The sequence below is a fragment of the Grammomys surdaster genome, unplaced genomic scaffold, assembly GCF_004785775.1.
Source record: "Grammomys surdaster isolate TR1022 unplaced genomic scaffold, NIH_TR_1.0 372, whole genome shotgun sequence".
NCBI lineage: Eukaryota > Metazoa > Chordata > Mammalia > Rodentia > Muridae > Grammomys > Grammomys surdaster.
Window position 1 is genome coordinate 6,492,727 of NW_021604791.1, and position 18,991 is coordinate 6,511,717.

The following is an 18,991-nucleotide window of genomic DNA, read 5'->3' on the forward strand; positions in this document are numbered from 1 at the left end:
CTCTCTCTCTCTCTCTCTCTCTCTCTCTCTCTCTCTTTCTTTTTTGGTTTTTCGAGACAGGGTTTCTCTGGCTGTCCTGGAACTCACTCTGTAGACCAGGCTGGCCTCGGACTCAGAAATCTGCCTGCCTCTGCCTCCCAAGTGCTGGGATTAAAGGTGTGCACCACCACCGCCTGGCTGGTCAGATAGTTTCTTAAACATTTATTTTTTGTTGTTAAATGATAATCTAGAGAATTTCATTAGAGAATATTTAGACCAACTGTGGCTAATCACCTATCCAGGACATTCACTGTCAAAGAGATGTTATCCATCCCCTTTTTCTTAAAACAAAACATCAAACAAAGACGTACACAATGACGATTCTAGACATAAGAAACACACATGCCTCTGACACAGCTAAACTCTCATTCCATGCTGGAGTCTATGAGGAGGCGGGCGCGTATGCTTCTTACAGAGCATCGACACCAGCATACCGTTGTCGTGGGAAATGCAAAGCACTCATGCAAGTGTATGAAGTCACTAGATTTGGGGGACTTACCAGGAACATACTGCTTAGTCGACTGAAAAATAAAGCATAGTCTTTTGGGAGTGATTCAGTTAAACCTTTAGGTCACTTAAAAAAAAATCCCATTTTCTCTGACCACGGTCCCCATTGCCCCACCTTGAAGAACAAAGCCCTAAATATTTCCAAAGCTATCACTATGGAGATCAAAGGAAGCTCCTGAGTCCAGGGGCAAAAGCAAAATTAGGCAGAGGTCATATGACTGGGACCACACACTAGTCATTTTGACCCCCTTCTCCTACCTCTTGTGTTAACCAAACTGTCACTTCAGGAAAGTTGATGGCTCTATATTTTATCAATTATGAGGTCAGCTTACTTAAAACCATACCTCCGTGTTAAAAGAAATCAGTCACTCATATATTTTATTGAGTTTCTATTTTTTTCAACACTGCACCATTACATGCGCTGTACAACACTTAAATCCACTTTTTAAAGAGGCAGTGGTATGTGGTAAACATTACAGAGCATATATCATTGAAGGCAACAGGCCAGTATCTACCCTTTGGAGAATTTCTTTTTTGTTTGTTTGTCTTTTGTTTTTTGTTTTTCAAGACAGGGTTTCTCTGTATAGCCCTGGCTGTCCTAGAACTCACTCTGTAGACCAGGCTGGCCTCGAACTCAGAAATCTGCCTGCCTCTGTCTCCCAAGTGCTGGGATTAAAGGTGTGCAACACCTCTGCCTGGCTAGAGAATTTCTTGAAGCCCCTGTAAAATACAGCTATTTCATGGAATGAATTCTGCATATCATTCCCTTTAGTGAAGGGATGTGATAGGCTAGGGGCTCAGAATCTATTGGTAATCAAAAGACTGGAAGAGGGAAATGGGTTAATGCTTTCCCCAACTACTGCAGTCCTCTCTAGTCAACGCGTGTAAAAAGTGACAGCTTGCTTCTTTGGAGTGTCAAAGTACAAGATCACAGCCAGCAGGAACAAGAAGAAGGGATCTCGCTCTGAAGTGCTGGCGTTTGCAAGCCAGGCTGAGCTGGCTGTGTGGGCAGGAGCCTGGCCTTGGTCAGTGGTGGCTGCAGGCATAAAGATCTAAGCAAGTTTGGGTGTGGCTCCAGGGCGTTGGCTACTTCCTGGTTTCTCACGAATCACCTTGCACTGAGTGTATGACCTTAGGTCATAAAATACACAGCTGGTGCCCAGTAGAAACAAGAACGGGTAAAGAGAATAGAAAGTTACTTTTGAGTGTAATGCTTCTTTCTATCCATCAGTTCTCGGGCCACCACTGTTTCTTTCTTTTGCTTTTTGTCTTCTCATACATTCATTGCTGTAGACATAGTCAGATGGGGCTCGGTAACCCAGAGCCCTCTGTTCAAAGTCTACAGCAGGGTTCTCAACCTTCCTAATGCTGTGATTCCCTAATACAGTTCCTCAGGTTGTGGTGATGCCCAATCAAAACATTAGCAATGCAAGTATCTGATATTCAACCCTGTGAAAAGGTTGTTTAACCCCCAAAGGGGTTGAGAACCACTGGATTAGGTCATCTCCAGGCCTCACCTCAGAGAAGTTGCTTGTCCTGGTAGTGATTCCTGGTGAGGGAAATGCTTCTGAGCAATGACACAATTCTACATAATGACTCCACATAATGTTCCTTTTTTTTTTAAAAAAAAAAAAAAAAAACCTTTCCTGGACCCATTCTTTTTAACCACATTTAGTATAGTACTACTTTACCACATTCTCACTGCTAGGGAGTCACCCCCTAAGTCAATATTAGTTGAGATGACTGCCCACATTGCAGGGAGAAAGGGTTCCTTCTAGACAAGGTGGCCGGGAGCTGCGGTTGCAGACACACCAGAGTCTCGCCTCTCCCCGCCTCACGCTGGAGACTCACACGATGGAAGTGTGCAATTCAGACTCTGGATAGCAGCTCAGACAACTTAAATGGTTAGGAGCTCTTTCCCACACGCAAGCCTTGTCGCTTCTCTTGGGGACTTGTTCTCATGTCCGAACAGGAAGCAACAGTTGGAGGAGAGGAGAGAGGACAAGCGGGTGTTGGGGGTGAGGTACAACGGTGCTAAGTGTGTCTCTCACAGGGGAACTGAGAGGGGTATAGGAAATCAAAGCTTTCTCTCCTGAAGTGACCCCTGACCCTCCCACTCCGTCACTCAAGGACCAGCCAGGGACTCTTCCACGTCCCTCCACAGAGGATGGGGGTGGGGTGGGCTCCCCTGGCTCTGATCCTCCAGTCTCAAGCTGCCTTACCTGAAGAGTTTTGACTTTGCCCAGGATGTTGTCCTGTGACATTGCTTGAACTGTCTGCTCACTTTCTGCTCCCCCATCAGGGATAAAAACACTGTCATGGGAGAACGCCCGTGCTCCCATAGAACAGCTGAAGGACCTGGAATGCAAACCATGTGCTTCGTTTTATTAGGATGATAAACGTCTTCTCCAGATTCAGTTTTCTGGTCCACCACCCCCTGCCCCGCCCCCGACTCAAAGGGTTCCACCCACATCTCTTAGCTTATTCAGAAAGTCCTTCAACAGCACGGCCTTCCTGCAGAGGGTTGACAAGGAGCAGGGGAGAATGAAAGGTTCCCATGGGAACGGGAGAATGTCACCCCAACAATCTTTCTCAGAACCACTCACAGGGCGACAACCTGGAGCAAGGTATTTATCTGTAGAACCAACGGTGCCGAACTTCTAACCAGAGGACCTGCCCAGCTGAGGTGCGTCTATCAGGTTGGTTCCAGAAAAAAATCTTGCTAACTACTTAGAGAAGTCACGCACAGATCTGACTGAGAGTGAGAGTGTCTTTCACGTTCAATCAGGCTGCAGTGTAGATATACAGAGCAAAGGCTTTGGAAGGAGGGACTATCAGTGTTTGGAGAATACGATCAACGGGAGAAACCCATGTTTCAGCCATTTGATGGGTTTTGCATAGATCATACAAAACCGCTATGCTTTAGCTGTGGTTTGAGTTCAAGGTTCCAAGTGTTAGAAGCTTGGTCTCCACTGTACCAGCATTAGGGAATACTAAATCATCTAAGACGTGCGGTCCTTGTGGACAGTGTCCTCAGGAGGAATTGATGCAATTCCCAGGAGACCACAGTTCTCGTGGATGAGTGAGAAGAGGAAGCCTAGTCCTCTCCACACTCTGGCTTCCCCTTCTCCCCAGGTGGGATGTACTTACTGTCAGAAGCATCCACTTCTGGCTTACATCTATCCTGCTGTGACACCATCCATGGTGATACAATGTAAACCGGGTGCTGACCAGGGCCAGCACCATGCTATTTGGATGGTCAGCTTCCCAAACAAACCTTTCTTTATGTACCCGAACCTCTAGGAACTCGGGTAATTTTGTCACAGGCATGAACAATGTTACACTTATGGAAAACAGTGTTACAGTTAGTAGAGAATTCAGGGTCCACAAAACCCTAGGCTTAACATCTAGCATCAAAAAGCTATAGGGTTGCACCTCAAAGATGTATGGCCATCTAGCTACCTGATGAGACACACACACAGTGGGGAGCTCAGGAGAAGGAAGCCCCAGGACACAACTGGTCCTTACTCCAGCAGACACAGAAGCCTACGGCAAGGCAGCCCATTTCAAAGATGACAAAAGGCTTGAGAGCATCTCCTCCTCCTCCTTCCTTAGAGAGGAATCTTAAAGGGAGGTTTTCTCTGAGACCAAGTGCAGGAAAGCATAGGAGGGCACCTTCCACACTGCACTGCAGGCGGCCTGCCCCTCCTCCCAGGTCTGGATGGAGCTAGGAAGACTGATTCAACTATGGCATTTAATTTGCTGACTTGCAGGAAGGAAGCACGCTAACGAACACCTGAGGTTCAGGGCCAGAAAGCTTGAGGGAGAGACTGTGTGAACTCAGGCAAGAACAAGTAGCCATGTAACCTCTAGTGGGAGGAGACCTCACCAGAGAGTGCTCATGTCGTCACCTCCTTCGTCCCTGCGGCATGGAAGTTGAGCTGGCAGAGTGACCGACTGAATGAAATCCCATGCCAGGCAGCTGATCTATCTTAAGAGACAGTTCTAGACTATGGCCGGCCAAGAAGGACAGAGGTATGGGAGAAGACGATATATACCAGGAAGGCTAGTGTGTACAGAGGCTGGAGATTCAAAGTAGAATAATGGTTCTGCCTTCAGGAGAAGCGCGGGCCTAACAGGGCAGCAGCTTGGTTTGTAAACCATGGCACATGATTGTTCTTGGAAGTATGAGGTGAAATGAAATCTCTCACCACCTCCTAATCCTAAGAAACGGTGATGCTATATCCATGCAGGTTAAAAAAACAAAAGACAAAACAAAACAAAACAAGGAAAGGAGTTCCAAGCCCATCCAATGACATCACGAAAGTTTTCAATCAATGGGACTAAACCTTTCCATATTTTCTGTCTTAATTTCAAACTACAGTTCGGATAAGAGAAGAAGCAATTCACGTTTACATGGTCTATTAAAATTTTTGTTTAAATTATTATTATTTTTTTTTAGCACATGTGTGTGCATATACACATAGGGGGCAGATGATTTGTTGTGCCTCACAAGCCATTCACCTTATTTTTAGGACCAGGGTTTCTCACTGGGCCCTGCAGCTTGCCCATTAGGTGAGGCTGGTTAGACAGGACATCTCAGGCATCCCCCTGACTCCCCAGTGTGGGCATTACCAGTGTGTGTGCCTCCAGGCATGGCCTTTCATATGGGTGCTGTATCCCGAACTCAAGACCTCACTCATGCACAGTAGGCACTTTACTGACTGAGCTATTGCCCCAACCCATCTACATGGGGCTTTTATGTACATATGAAGATTCTCAACTATGTGCCCATGCACAAGCACAATTCCGTGTCTGATGCTTAACAAATGTCCACTAACGTCTTACAGCTCTGTGTAACAACACATGGCGAAGTTCCCTTTCAGCTGCTATGATGTCTGTCTTGACTGAGTCATGAAATTCTTAGCATGTGTGTACCTGTTAATTTTTTGTATGTAGGCTAAGAACTGGCACCTGCGTGGCTGTGTTGGCCCCAGCATTGGATGTCCAAACACCCATGCCTCTAGGTGGTTTATGTGGAAAAATAGATCAAAAGACTAAAAATGCTGGTTAGCAGAATTATAACAATTATAAGAAATGTAGTGCTAATAGTAATTTTAGCTAAACAAAGTAAGACATATGTGTGTGTGTATGTGTGTGTGTACGTGTGTGTGTATGTGTGTGTGTGTGTGTGTGTACCTCTATAGTATTTACATCCTCTTGCTGTAATATTGAAAACCTATGTGTAGGATTTATTTATTTATTTATTTTTTTGGACAGGGTTTCTCTGTGTAGCCCTGGCTGACCTGGAACTCACTCTGTAGACCAGGCTGACCTCGAACTCAGAAATCCGCCTGCCTCTGCCTCCCAAGTGCTGGAATTAAAGGGGTGCACCACCGTAGGATCTATTATTAAGCCTGCTTTTCAGATGGGCTGTGACGACGGAGACTGTCAAGTGATTCTGGCCTCTGTCCCTTCGGACTACTTGTCTGCTTTTAGATAGAGAAAGAAGCCCACCCTGCCTAAGGATGGTAGCATGTGGCAGTCAACCCAGAATTCAGGAGACAGGGGCAGGAGGATTGCCTTATGTATGAGTAGGGGCTACACACTGGGACCCTGTCTCAGAAACACAAATAACAAACACAAAACTACAACCAACAAACAAAACCACAAAACAAAACAGAAATAAGCCCACTCTGTCTTATGCTTTCTAAGTTTGACTACCTAATGTGTTTTCAGTTCTTCTTTGTTTTTCCCCCCCTAAGATGCTATCTCGTCTCTTTGTGTTGCTGCACAAGTCCAATCCTACTCTCCCGGTTCTCTTCCCTCTTCTCCGCCCCCCCCCCCCCCATATTCCTGCAATTACTTTCAGTCTGGGATTAGATCCACAGACAAATTTAGAGCTGATGTCTTTACATCATGATGTTCTAAATTATCCTTTAATGTAGAACACGGCATGAGCCTATGTGTTAAAACCATCATTTGTTTCACTTGGGAACGCTTTAGTACTTTTTTGAACAGTGGTCCTGAACGTATCCTGATAGATTTATTACTATATATCTAGTGGGTTTGATTTTTTTTCATAAATGGTATTAGAAATCTTAATCTTCTGTTTTCTTACTGGTGGAATATGAGATGAAGTTATTTTTCATATAATGATCTTATACACAGAGACTTTCGCTAGTGTTGTTTAATAACTATAATAATATGACATAATAATGGATGGATGGACTCTTTGTATTTCCTATCCAAAATACAATGAGGTTGTCTACCACACACCTTTACCTCACACTCCTCAACACCATGTCTTTTTTGTTTTTCATTTACCTACTCCTTTGCTTTCCTGTCTTCATACTGAGTCAGCTAAATTCTTTTGTGGACAAAAGTCGGAAGTGGTGACGATTGGTTTGTAACTCTCCGGACCCAGAGAGAAAATACATCACGATTTTAACTTCTCTGGTACTGGCCAGAATTCTCATGGATATTCTTTTACGTATGTTTCTTTTGAGAGTAAAAAAAAAAAAAATCATCTGAGTTTTGCTTCCAGAAGATGAAAATTTTGTATCTCGTATGCTTTTCGAAGTTTTACGTTGGCATGGGCAGGTGTGACCTCTTCTCCAGAGTTGCTGCTCTTCTTAAACCCATGGCTTGATGTCTCCGTCCTCATGTTTTGTAAAAATTCTCAGCCTTTCTTTCCTAGGTCATCTCTCGGCAGTTTTCCTCTCTTTGCTCTTTGATGGGCACTTTCCACAGGAGCCATTTGTCTTCTGTTCTTTTTTTTTTTCTGTATCTATCATTCTTTTTACTCAAGCTAAATGCTACGAATCTGTATCTGCTAAGACTTGGTCTAGATCTCCCTGCTATGTTCTAGCTTATTCTCTTTGGCTTTGTCTAATAGTAACAAATAACAAAACTTTTGTTGAAATTCTTAATTTCAGATTTAAAAAAAAAACCCTAAATTCATCATTCATTTACTTTTTTAAAAAAATAGATCCCAATTCCCCAACAAAACTCTCTTTGCTTTTCCGTCTTCATACTGAGTCAGCTAAATTCTTTTGTGGACAAAAGTCACATGTCAACTACCTTCTTGAACGGACCAACCATCATTGAAAAACATCCGAGACTCCTGTATCTTAACCCTCTTGCCTCTACTCCTGTTCTTGTTCCTCCTGTAGTCTGTGTTGAGATCCTAGGAACATTTATTGAGTTCTACACACAATGAATTAAAAACTTAAGAGGATGACTTCCATTATTCCTGAGAGGACTCAGCGACCCTCCTGCAGGTGGCAAACAGCAATGAAGGAGGAATCCTCAAGCCAGCCGCACGCTGGTCCATGGCTGACCGGCAACTTCTATAAGGTTTGGATTCATCTTTGATTTGTGCCTAGCTTTAAGGGATATGTACCAGGAGCCTCACCAGAGAGCCTGAGTTATTTCCCAGAATCCCCTTCCATGATAGTCCCTGAGCCTCAGTTTTAATTCCAGCAACATAGACTACTAAAACCTGTCCTGGTTTTCCACTGTCTTTCCCTGGGCAGATTTCTCAATAAGATTTCTTCAAAAAGAAATCTACTGCCCAGACTTGGCTTTCTTCTTCCGAGATTCCTCTTCTCTTATGATCTTTTTCTTTCTGTTATGATTTATACATTCTTTTTTAAAAAACCACATTGATTTAAAATTTGTCTTTGTTGGGTAATTATTCTTTCCCTCCTCTGAGTCATCCCAGCATCTCCACACTCTACCAACTTCAGGTTCCTTCGCTGTCAAAAAACCACAACAACCCCAAATGATGATGATGATAAACAGGTAAACAAAACAAAACCCCAAAGACAAAAGAAAAAAATCACAAAAACCATGAGATCCATTTTTGTTAGTCAATCACTCCTGAGCACAAGACCTTCCATGGAGTTTGGCAGACGTAAGCTCTGGTGCTTCATTGGATAAAAGGTCTCTTCCTGCCCACAGCAGGTAGCAATTGCAAATAGCTTCTTGGTTAGGGGTGGGGCTTTGGGTCCACTTCCCCATCTCTATGCTAGAATTTTGTCTGTCTTGAATTTGTATAGCTCTTGTGTGTGCTGTCACTGTCTCTGAGTTCATGGGTTCATCTTCCCTATGGCAGACAGTGTTTTCTTGAAGTTATCTACCAATATCTGACTCTTACAATCCCCCTGCCTCTTCTTCCACACAGATCTCTGATCCTTGAGAGGAGGGGTTTGATATACACCTCCCATTTAGTTAGGCCTGAGTGCTCCGACACTAGAGATCTTAATCTCTCAAAAATCTGGCTACTACCACAGCCTAAAATTTTCGGTTTTGTGCTTCCAGCCCCTGGGCATTGCTGTTTTCTGTGTCAGCCACCTGCAGTTTTCTTGGCCTCTTGCTCTAAGCCAAAAGCCACTAATGACCACAGGATGCTCAATTCTGTGCCTCAGCAGGAAAGAGATGCCTTCAGACACCTTATTTCAATGTTCTATCTGTATTTGTAGGCATTCTTCCCAAAGACATGGCTGATGATGCCACAACCCACTTTATCACGGGAGAAGGAAGTGAAGGACTTTTTATATTTATTATAGATTCAAGCACATGATAAGCACATCAGAAGTTTGTGTTGATGTAGCCATGGCTCTGTAATCCCAGTCCTTGGTAGGAACAGGGGTTCAAGGTCATCCTTGGCTACAGAGCAAGTTCAAGGCCAGCCTGTTATATATGGCCATTACCCTTAAGGGGATCGAACATATATATGCTTTTTTCCTGTTAAATTTAGTTTTTGGTTTCATTTTAGAGCACAGAGAAGAAGTAGTAGAGGAGGGTGGTGACAAATATCTTAGTTACACGAGTGGGTACTCTCTTTTACGTTACTTCATCTAAGTCCTGAGCTGTTGGTGTAATAATACTCAATCATTGGTCATCACAGAAGTCATTTCTGGCTCCAAACACCTCTACCGTGTAGACGACTTCCTTTTCCCAGAGTGTGGGGCCGAAACAAAGACTTTAAAAATATTACCCAAAGCTTCAGCGTTTAGGCAATCTGGAGTGGAACCCACAGAGCCTGCATGGTGGAGAACTCAGCTTGAACTCTCTTCTAAGGAACAAAGAGCAGGGTGGAATCATTGTCCTTAACCAGCTGGAGGCTTCAAATTACATGCTTGGGAGTGGGAGACAATTTACCACAAATTGTACCTTAGCAGAGTTCATCTGGACCCTTTTATTCTTGACATTTAAAGTCTTTCCCAGTTGACTGTGAAGTAGGCAAGCCCTACTTCCTTCTCTTTTCTTTGGTGGTGAAGGGACTGAGAGGCAAGAGGCCTCCGTATTTCTTTGCTACAGCTTTCTTTTAGGCTCCTCCTGATCAGGTGGAAGGACAGATCAGGTGTGTGGCGCCTTCTCTTCTGATGCTGGAGAAATGGAACATCGTTTAAATGATGGCACGAGATATACAAAGCGCCCCAATCTCACGGTCTTATTTAACTCTCACTGTAGGACTGTGCATACAAAACAAAGTAGCAGGGGAAGAAAGGAAAGCTGCTAACCCAGGGCTCGTACCAGATCTAATTGGTTACTGACCTCACTGTGCATCTTCAGGGCTAAGGATGCACAGGCCCAGCCAAGTGTGGACAAGAGACACAGACTACACTGAACTCAGCTCCTGATTCATGTCACAGAGGGTTCCACTTTAAGATGTTGGTATTTGGGGGTGAAACATAGATGCAACATGAGCAAAGTTGCTCGGTCACAAGGCAGGAGGATCAAAATCAGCACTAATCAAGAGGGCCCTGGCAACTCGCAATTACAAAGTGTACACAGAAGACAGTAAGCCAGTTTTACTTCCAAACCTATCAACATCAAATGGGATATTGGTGTCTATAAACCTTAAAAATATACATAATGTTGGTTCAATGTTCTTTTAAATTGTAGCAAAGTATTTAACACGAAAGCTTACCATCTGACCTGCTTGAATTGTACAACCAATTGACATTAACTATATTCATCTTATTACACAGTGGTCATCCATATCCATCCTAAACAAACTCTATATCCCTTCAGTGATAATGCTGCACCTCTTCCTCCTCCATGGTCCCTGGTGACCACTAGTCTACCTTCTATCTGTACAAATTTGTCCATTCTAAGTGCCTCCCATAAGTGGAATCAGAGGTAGGAGAATCTCTCTGAGTTCATGTCCAGCCTGGTCTACACAGTGAGTTCTAGGCCAATCAGAGCTTTACAGTGGGATCCTGTCTCAAAAAAAAGAAAAATAGTCTTAGGGTTTTCATTGCATTGCTGTGAAAAGATACCATGACCGAGGCAACTCTTATAAAGACCAATATTACCTTAACCTCAGGTAGACTCTTCAGACAAGGGCAAAAAGCAACCACATTCTTCACCAATATACTGCAAGAACAATCTCTAGGCCACATACTGAAATTCCTCTCCATTGAAATGTCTAGAGCCAGGCTTCCATAATTCAAATTACCCTCAGAAACAAAAATCTTCCATATTCCTACTAGGTCAGCCCATGAAGCCCCACTTAAAGCATTCCAGTGCTTTCCAAACCAAAGTCCCCAAATCCACATTCTTCCAAACAAAATCATGGTCAGGTATCACAGCAAGACCCCAGTCCCTGGTACCAACTTCTGTCTTAGGGTTTCCATTGCTGTGAAGAGACACCATGAACAAGGCAACTCTTATAAAGGGCAACATTTAATTGGGGCTGGCTTACAGGTTCAGAGGTTCAGAGGTTCAGAACATTATAACCATAGTAGGAAGGATGACAGTGTCCAGGCAGGCTTGGCAGTGGAAGAGCTGAAGGTTCTACATGTTGTTCTGAAGGCAAACAGGAGAAGACTGGCTCCCATGTGGCTAGGAGGAGGGTCTCATTTTCCACTCCCACAGTGACACACTTCCTCCAACAAGGCCACACCCACCCAGCAAGGCCACACCCACCCAGCAAGGCCACACCCACCCCAACAAGGCCACACCTACTAAGAGTGCACTCCCTGAGTCAAGCATATTTGAACCACCTCTGTAGCATTATGACTCATAACTCTACAGGGACCCCAAACTGTTAGCTGGTAGACCAAAAGATCTTTCTTCAACCTAAAGACTTGATATCACCCCCATACACAGTCCTAAATTAAAGTCACTATCTGGAAGATTAGAAGTTCTATAGAACGAAAGAGGAGGAAGAAGAAGAGGAAGTGGGTGACAGGAAGGAAGAAGATAAAGAAGAGAAGATGTTCTTGATATTGGCCTAACATCATGTAAGATTTGAAGGTGCTCTGGTGCACAGAGCCATTAGCCCTAAGGGTTTCATCTAGGAGGTTTGAACACAAGGAGAGAATGCCAAGACCTATTAACTATGGAGTAGAGGCTTTGAGTGGGCGGAGGCAATTCTCAGATAATGTTTGTTATATTAGCACCGAGAAAATTAATGGGGGTCCTGTTTTTCTTTATTTGTAAAAAATTAAATTTTTTTAACTTATTCATTTTACATCTCACTCACTGCCCCCGTCCCTGTCACCTTTTCCCGAAATCCTTCTCCCATCCTCTCTTCCCTTTTCCTCTGAGCAGGTGGGGACCCCTCTGGGTATCTCCCCAGAGGGTAGTCCTATTTTTGTACGTCCTAGGACATTTAAGCCTCTGCACTATAGTTGTTGGGAATTTGGAAGGCCAGGGGGAAGCAGACGCTGGATTTCTCCCATATTTTTCCTCTCAAATGTCATGGGCCCAGTCAATGAAACTGACTCTCACGGGAGGCTACTTCAGAGCGAATAACAGTATGACAGGAGACAGAAGGAAATGCAGGGTTGTTCTGACGATTCCACTTCTGTGCTTGAAGGCGTCCAGGACGCTTGGCTGAATGACTGCACTCTGCTGTAACGCGTGGGTTGGGTGGAATTATTACGCTAAGACGCTCATCATCACCATGAAGAATCAACATCTTAACCTCTGTTCAGGCGGAGGGTTTACTTTCTCTGTTGTTGTTGATTTTGAAGCTGCCACTTCAGATTATCTCCCTGGACCATTTCTGAGGATGCTGCTACCCTGATGCTCTATTGCTTGGACTAGGGTTGGCAGTGAGGTCCCAGAGTACACACTCCATCACAGGATATGACGTGAGGGGGCGGGGCTTACAAAATGAAGAGGAGGAACCATTGACTGCGGCTGTAGGGCTAAGGGTGTGTGGTGTCACTGTTGCTTGGATTTCACCTCCAATCTATTGGGATATGATTGGCACAAGTAACGACCTCCAACTAGAGCCTCTCCCAACTGTGCTTTCTCTCAAACTTGGCATTAACTGTACACAGCCCATTTACCAGCTCAGGAAACAACAGTGCTTCCCTTTTGCCAAATATGACTGAACAAAGCTGCAGCGTTTTCCCAGCATGCCAGGAAAGGATGGGGTCTGAACACTACAGCTCTACAAAGTGGAAGTTATGTCGAGAGCTTTGGACTAGTGGCATGTCTGTGCAATACGTGCACGAACTGTACCCGAGGAGGCCAGAAGAGGGTGTTGGATCCAATGGGACTGGAGTATGGATGATTGTAAACCACCATGTCCATGCTAGGAATTGAACCCCGGTCCTCCGGAAGAGCAGTCAGTGCTCTTAACTGATTAGATTATATGTAGTGACTGTTGATATTGTAACTGTGCCTTCTGTAGAACTAAAATCATCCTGTCCAACAGCTTTCCAGCTACTACTCAAAGCACTGGGCGGCTTCCAAGACTCACTGACACAGTCAGTGTCACAGCCTACAGAGGGAGATTCTCCCATCCGAATCTGAAGGCTCTCTACAGCTGCTCAGTGAATGCCACCTCAGGCCGGCATGCTCCCCACCCCTGTCTCTTGTCCTTTGTCTTCTCTCTCTCTCTTTTCTTTTTGGATGAGCATCATGTAATTTGGGACCATAGATATTGGGTAATTACTATAGCAATGACTTCAGACATAAGGAAATATAATTACAGTCCAATTTCAGCTTGTTTCCATGACAACGGGGCAACTGCAATTGATCAGCCGTTTTCTTTCTAAATAGATCTGTGAGCCTCATTCAAATGAAATGCTAATGAGCAATTAAATATCCTCATCAAACAAACTACAGTTGTTGGGGGGGCGGGTAGAAGAAAACTGGAACCAGGCTCTATCAGGTGTGGCATCTTCAACACACATCCCGGATTCTGGGATCCTCTAAAAATATGTGGTGCTTAGTAGACCACAGAGTACTGAATTGCTTGTCAATTACAACAGAACAGGGTATGTCACACATACTCAAGGAAAAGGAAGACATTCTGAAATCTTAAACAGTCTAGAGGTGGGAGTTAGAGGGTTCTCTAATTGTCCCTACATCACAGGACACATGAGATCCTGTAGCATGTCTCTCAAGCTCTGGATTCCTCAGGACTCCTGACTGTCTATCTTATTTCTTGGTTGTCCCACATGGAAAAAGATCTCTTCATAAACCCCTCTCGCTATCATGTGAACGAATTTCCTCTAGGCTTGTGCTCTGCAAGCAAAACGCTGGCTATCAGCAGTTGCGTCTCTATCTATGGTACTATCGAGTTGTGTTTATAAAGGACTTTACAACAGATTGTGCAATATCATGTGCATATTTTGACCTTATGATAATCCTGGGAGATGGCTTGCTGGCTTAGCAGATCAAGGGATTGGCTTCCCCCCCCCCCCCCTGTCATCCAGCTCCTGAGCGGCAACTTCTGCATTCACAAGACAAACCCCGCCCCTTCCTCTGCTGCTTCCTTCGAAACCACTACTGCTGATTCGCCAATAGCTCTGCCCCTAGACTTACACAGTCAAGGTCCACTCCTAGCTGGTTTCGATTTTCCAGCTGATAGGTTTTTTTTTTTTTCCCCTTAAACTTCTCGATTCCCGTTCAGCTTAGCCACCAGCCCTTATAGATGGAGCGATGGGACAGGATAAATGGTCAAGTATAATTGATCTTTTCTGAAAACCCATTAAGGCCAAGTGACAGAAAACACACAGTGTGACCAGGAAGCCCTGAGCTGTGCTGATATTTCGCTGGAAACACGTCTCATGATGCTGACTGTGTACCTTTCCTTTTCCAGAAGGTGAGGGACGGTGATGGTCTTTATCATCCGAGGAGGAATTCGACGAATACTGACTTGTAGGGGGAGAAACATCAGTAATGTAAAAACTCGGTATTCATGCATTTGCTCATTCAATCAAATCACCGAATGCCTGGAATTCGGTAATGCCGCAGGGCTAGGTGCCGGAATTACAAACTACAGGAAGGTGAAGAGGCTGCAAGAATACTGGGGGGAGACTTAGTCAGGATTTTGATAAGAAGGGCTCAGGTGTTGGAGGTTTGGTCTTCGGTTGGTGACACTATTTCAAGAGGCTCTAGTTTAGGTGGCACTCAGCTGAAGAGTGTGTGTGGGTCCTTAGGGGGATTTTCTCCCTGGCCTTGTCCTGTCTGTCTCTTTTGTTTCCTGTCTGGGATGAAGTGAACAGTGTTTTTTTTCTGACGTATGTTCCCACTGTCAGGATGTGTTACTCAACATTATGGGGACCAGCAGCCATAGACCAGAACAGTCTGGTCACAGCTATGAAAAATTAACAGGCTGATGGGTCCAAGTGGATCAGAGGGCCTTGCTTCCCCAGGGAAGGCACAGTTGTCCAGGAAACCACAGAGTGAAGGGGATACAGACGGGTTGCTCCAGATGAAACCCACCACGTATAAAGTATGGCCTGAAGTTAGAGCTCTAACACAGGTTATTACCGGCATCTCTCTGCTGCTCAGTTCAAACTTACCATGAATCTTTCTTTAAAAAGATTATTTCTTTTCATTGTGTATATGCTTGTCTTTGTGGACATGTATGCACTCGAACACATAGTGTCTTTGGAGGCCAGAGGTTCTTGGCTTCCCCAGAGTTACAGGTGGCTGTAAGCCACCTGATGTTGGGGCTGGGAATTGAACTAGGGTCTTCTGGAAGAGCAGGATGGGCTTTTAACCACTGAGTCATCTCTCCAGCCCCTGCCCTAAAGCATCTTATCAATTCATGTTTTACCACCAAGGGATGAAGGTTCTAACCACTACACGTTCTTGCAAATACTTATTAAAAATCTGTCTTTTGGGCTGTAGCTCATGTATGTGATGTATTTCCCTGTTGAACAAGTATGGCTTATTTTAACAGGTCTCTCTCTCTCTCTCTCTCTCTCTCTCTCTCTCTCTCTCTCTCTCTCCCCCCTCCCTCCCTCCCTTCCTCCCTCCCTTCCTCCCTCCCTCCACTCCTCCCTCTCTTCATTTCTCTCTGTCTCTTTGGGTAGAAATATCTATTCAAATCCTTTGCCTATTTTTTTAAAAAAGGTTTTGACCTTTTTTTTTTTTTTTTTTTAAAGGGACATGTTTTTTTTTTTTTTTTTTTTAGATTTATTTATTTATTTTATTTATGAGTACACTGTAGCTGTCTTCAGACACACCAGAAGAGGGCATCCAATCTCATTACGGATGGTTGTGAGCCACCATGTGGTTGCTGGGATTTGAACTCAGGACCTCTGGAAGAGCAGTCAGTGCTCTTAACCACTGAGCCATCTCTCCAGCCCCGGTTTTGACCTTTTATTATGGAATTGTAAAAGTTCTTTACCTGCCCCCAATACAAGGCTCTTACCAGAAATACCACTTGCAAGTGTTTCCCTTCATTCTGTAGAGGATTTTGCATTCCTTGAACTGAGTGAAGACACAAAAGCTCTAACATTGTTTCCTATAACCTGGCTCAACTCTTCTCATAAGTCTAGTAGATTTCTTATGAATATGGATTCCTTAGCATATATATTTTTTTGGACAGGGTCTTTCTTTGTAGCCTAGGTTGGCCCACTTTAATCTTTCAAAAAAAAAAGACAAGATATGTGTGCCTAAATCATGAGGATATTTGTATTTTTTTCTCTCTCTTTTTTTTCCTGTGACATCCTTCCCTGTTTATGGTGTAAAGTTAGCACACACCTACAGAAAGAGATGTAAGATTTATACCCTCTTCTACTTCACCCTCCCTCCCCTCTTTAATAGAATCTGACCAGGTGGCTTGAGTTACCCTGGAATTCACAGTCCTCTTTCCAAAATCCCATGGATTCTGGGATTTTAGGTATATACTACTCTACCCAGCTTGCCGCATTCGTTCTGGCATTAAAGTTTCTGCTTATGCCGTTACCTTGATGGGTTCATGCCCCGCCTCTCAGCTATCTCAAATCCTGCTCATTGTTAGAAGACACTTCAAGGCCTCCTCATCCTTGAACCCTTTCTTGATTATTCGGATCTGGATGTGAGCTCACTGTGTCTGGACCTGTTAGCTTAGAGCGGGCACTTACAAATGCTGCAGTTGGGTGCGCTAACATAGACATCAAGTGTCCAGGACGAACTGGAGGCAGAACAAGAAGAAGCATCGGAGTCTCGTTCAACAGCAGGAAGCAGGCAGGCATCTGAGCTTAGAGACCCCGAGCAGTACGACACCATGGCCCTAGCAATACTACAGCCTCTTTGGGAGGCGGGGCAGTGGACATTCAGGAACACACTGTTGACCGTTTGCAGTTGCTCAGGGATTTATTAGTTCTCTGACCTTGGGCTAGCCACTCTAGCCTCAGCTTTCTCATCTTCAAACTGGGATACGAAGAATCTTAGAGATTTATGGTGTTACATGAGTTCATCAGTGCAAGAAACACATTAATGCTAACAATGTGTGGCTACTTCAATAAATGCCATTGGTTCTTCTCTACGAACAAAGGGTGTGTGATCAGAGGATCACATAGGATATCCCTCTTTTTAAAGACCCACATGGTGCATGGCATAGTAAAAGCCCTGTAAAGACTTAAGTAAAATTACTAATATATCTTATATATAATCGATAATCATACACATATGCACACATATTTACCAAGATGGCTCTTTCCCTCTTCCTACATATAACATTTATTCCTTCTATTTTCTGTTATCGTTGTTTCTGAGACAGGGTGTCCGGTCCTCACCATGTAGCTTAGGCGAGCCTTGAACTCACAGCATACCTGCTACCTCAGCCTAGCAAATGCTGACTTGTAAGATTCATTTAACATACTTTTGGAAATGTGCTATTCACTGTAGTTAATGAGCAAAGGAGATGCTATTAAATTGTTTAAAACTATCGTGGTTTAGGCTTCACTTTCCTGAAGCCATGTATGATTTAAAAGCACCAGCCAAAGAGCCTTTGCTCCTGAGCTACGGGAACAGCAGAATGGTCTGAAGGCCCCAAGGGACGGCCAACATGAGGCAAAGGGAGCAGACCTGTGTGGAGCTGTTCGTGGCCACAGAGACATTTTTAGAACTACAGATTCTTGAAGTCCAACCTGTTAGAGTTCAGCAATTTTAATGACTAAATGCCACCTTCCTGGGCCCCAACCCCCTGGACACAAGCTCAGCCTCCCAAGTTTTTAGAGTAACCCTAATACTCAGGAAACTCTCCCTCAACACTGGATGGAATCTGCCACCTTAACCACGTCCACGTCCACGTCCACGGGACTTGGAAGTCTTGTGTGTCAGTGAACACTTTCTATTTTGGATGGAAAAGAAAAGAAACCTTCAGATTCATTTCTAAATCTTTACGCAGCATGCAGTAGCATGTCTGTCACCTGAGCAGTGAACTGGAAATAATTTTAGGAAGGCATAGTTCTCAAATTTTGCCATTTGTCGCTAAAGGAGCAGACCTTTGGCTACAGGTATTCACATTGTTTAGAGACAGGTCTTGTGTATCCTTGGCTGGTCTGGATCTCACTGGCATACCAAATCGCTCTCTGACTTAACAATCCTTCCTCTCCTGCTATCACAGGCATGCACAGCCATGTGTAAGTCTCACCTTAAGTTACTTTTGCTTTCTTATACTACTGTTTTTATTTTAAAGACAGACACAAAAATCCACAGTCCAAACATCCTTTTAGCTTCTTAAGTGACGAGCATCTTTTACTTACATAAACACATATGAAATTAAAATATGTCCCATACCATTTGTGCAGGTTTCTGAACAAAAGTCAATAATAAGAACAGGTGATATTACCTATTTGATAACGGAACTGCTTAGCCCAGCGTGGAGTTTCCCAAGATTTCTTAAAGCTTTAAGGAGAACCACCCTCAAGAAGTAAATGGAATGCAGAAGTTAAAATGGGGGAGAGGACATGTAAGAGTCCAAAGCAATTCAACGGGACGCGGAGGCTGGGCAAACCCACGGCCTAGTACAAAACTGAAGTGTATGTTCAGAGGGCCATCTGCCCAAGGGTGGGCTCTGTAGACTGACGCCTTTTCCCACTGATTAAGTTTTGGTTCCACATCAGTAGTTTTGTACCTCGTTCTGCTATGAGGTGAAAAAGACCCATGTTCATGGTTTACATGATGGGACCACAGTCAACTCCATGACAATACCCACACCGCAGCAGGCGGTCACATGACAATACCCACA

General features: G+C 44.2%; 1 protein-coding gene across 1 annotated transcript in view; it reads right to left on the minus strand.

The window, feature by feature from the left end:
• Positions 1-18,991, minus strand: part of Kiaa1211 (KIAA1211 ortholog) — a 51,090-nt gene that overhangs the window by 30,647 nt on the left and 1,452 nt on the right. Inside the window, exon 2 of the mRNA XM_028780841.1 lies at positions 2,769-2,904. Within this exon, the coding sequence (XP_028636674.1) occupies positions 2,769-2,888 (120 nt within the window). The 5' untranslated portion in view covers positions 2,889-2,904. The remainder of the gene's footprint in view (positions 1-2,768; positions 2,905-18,991) is intronic.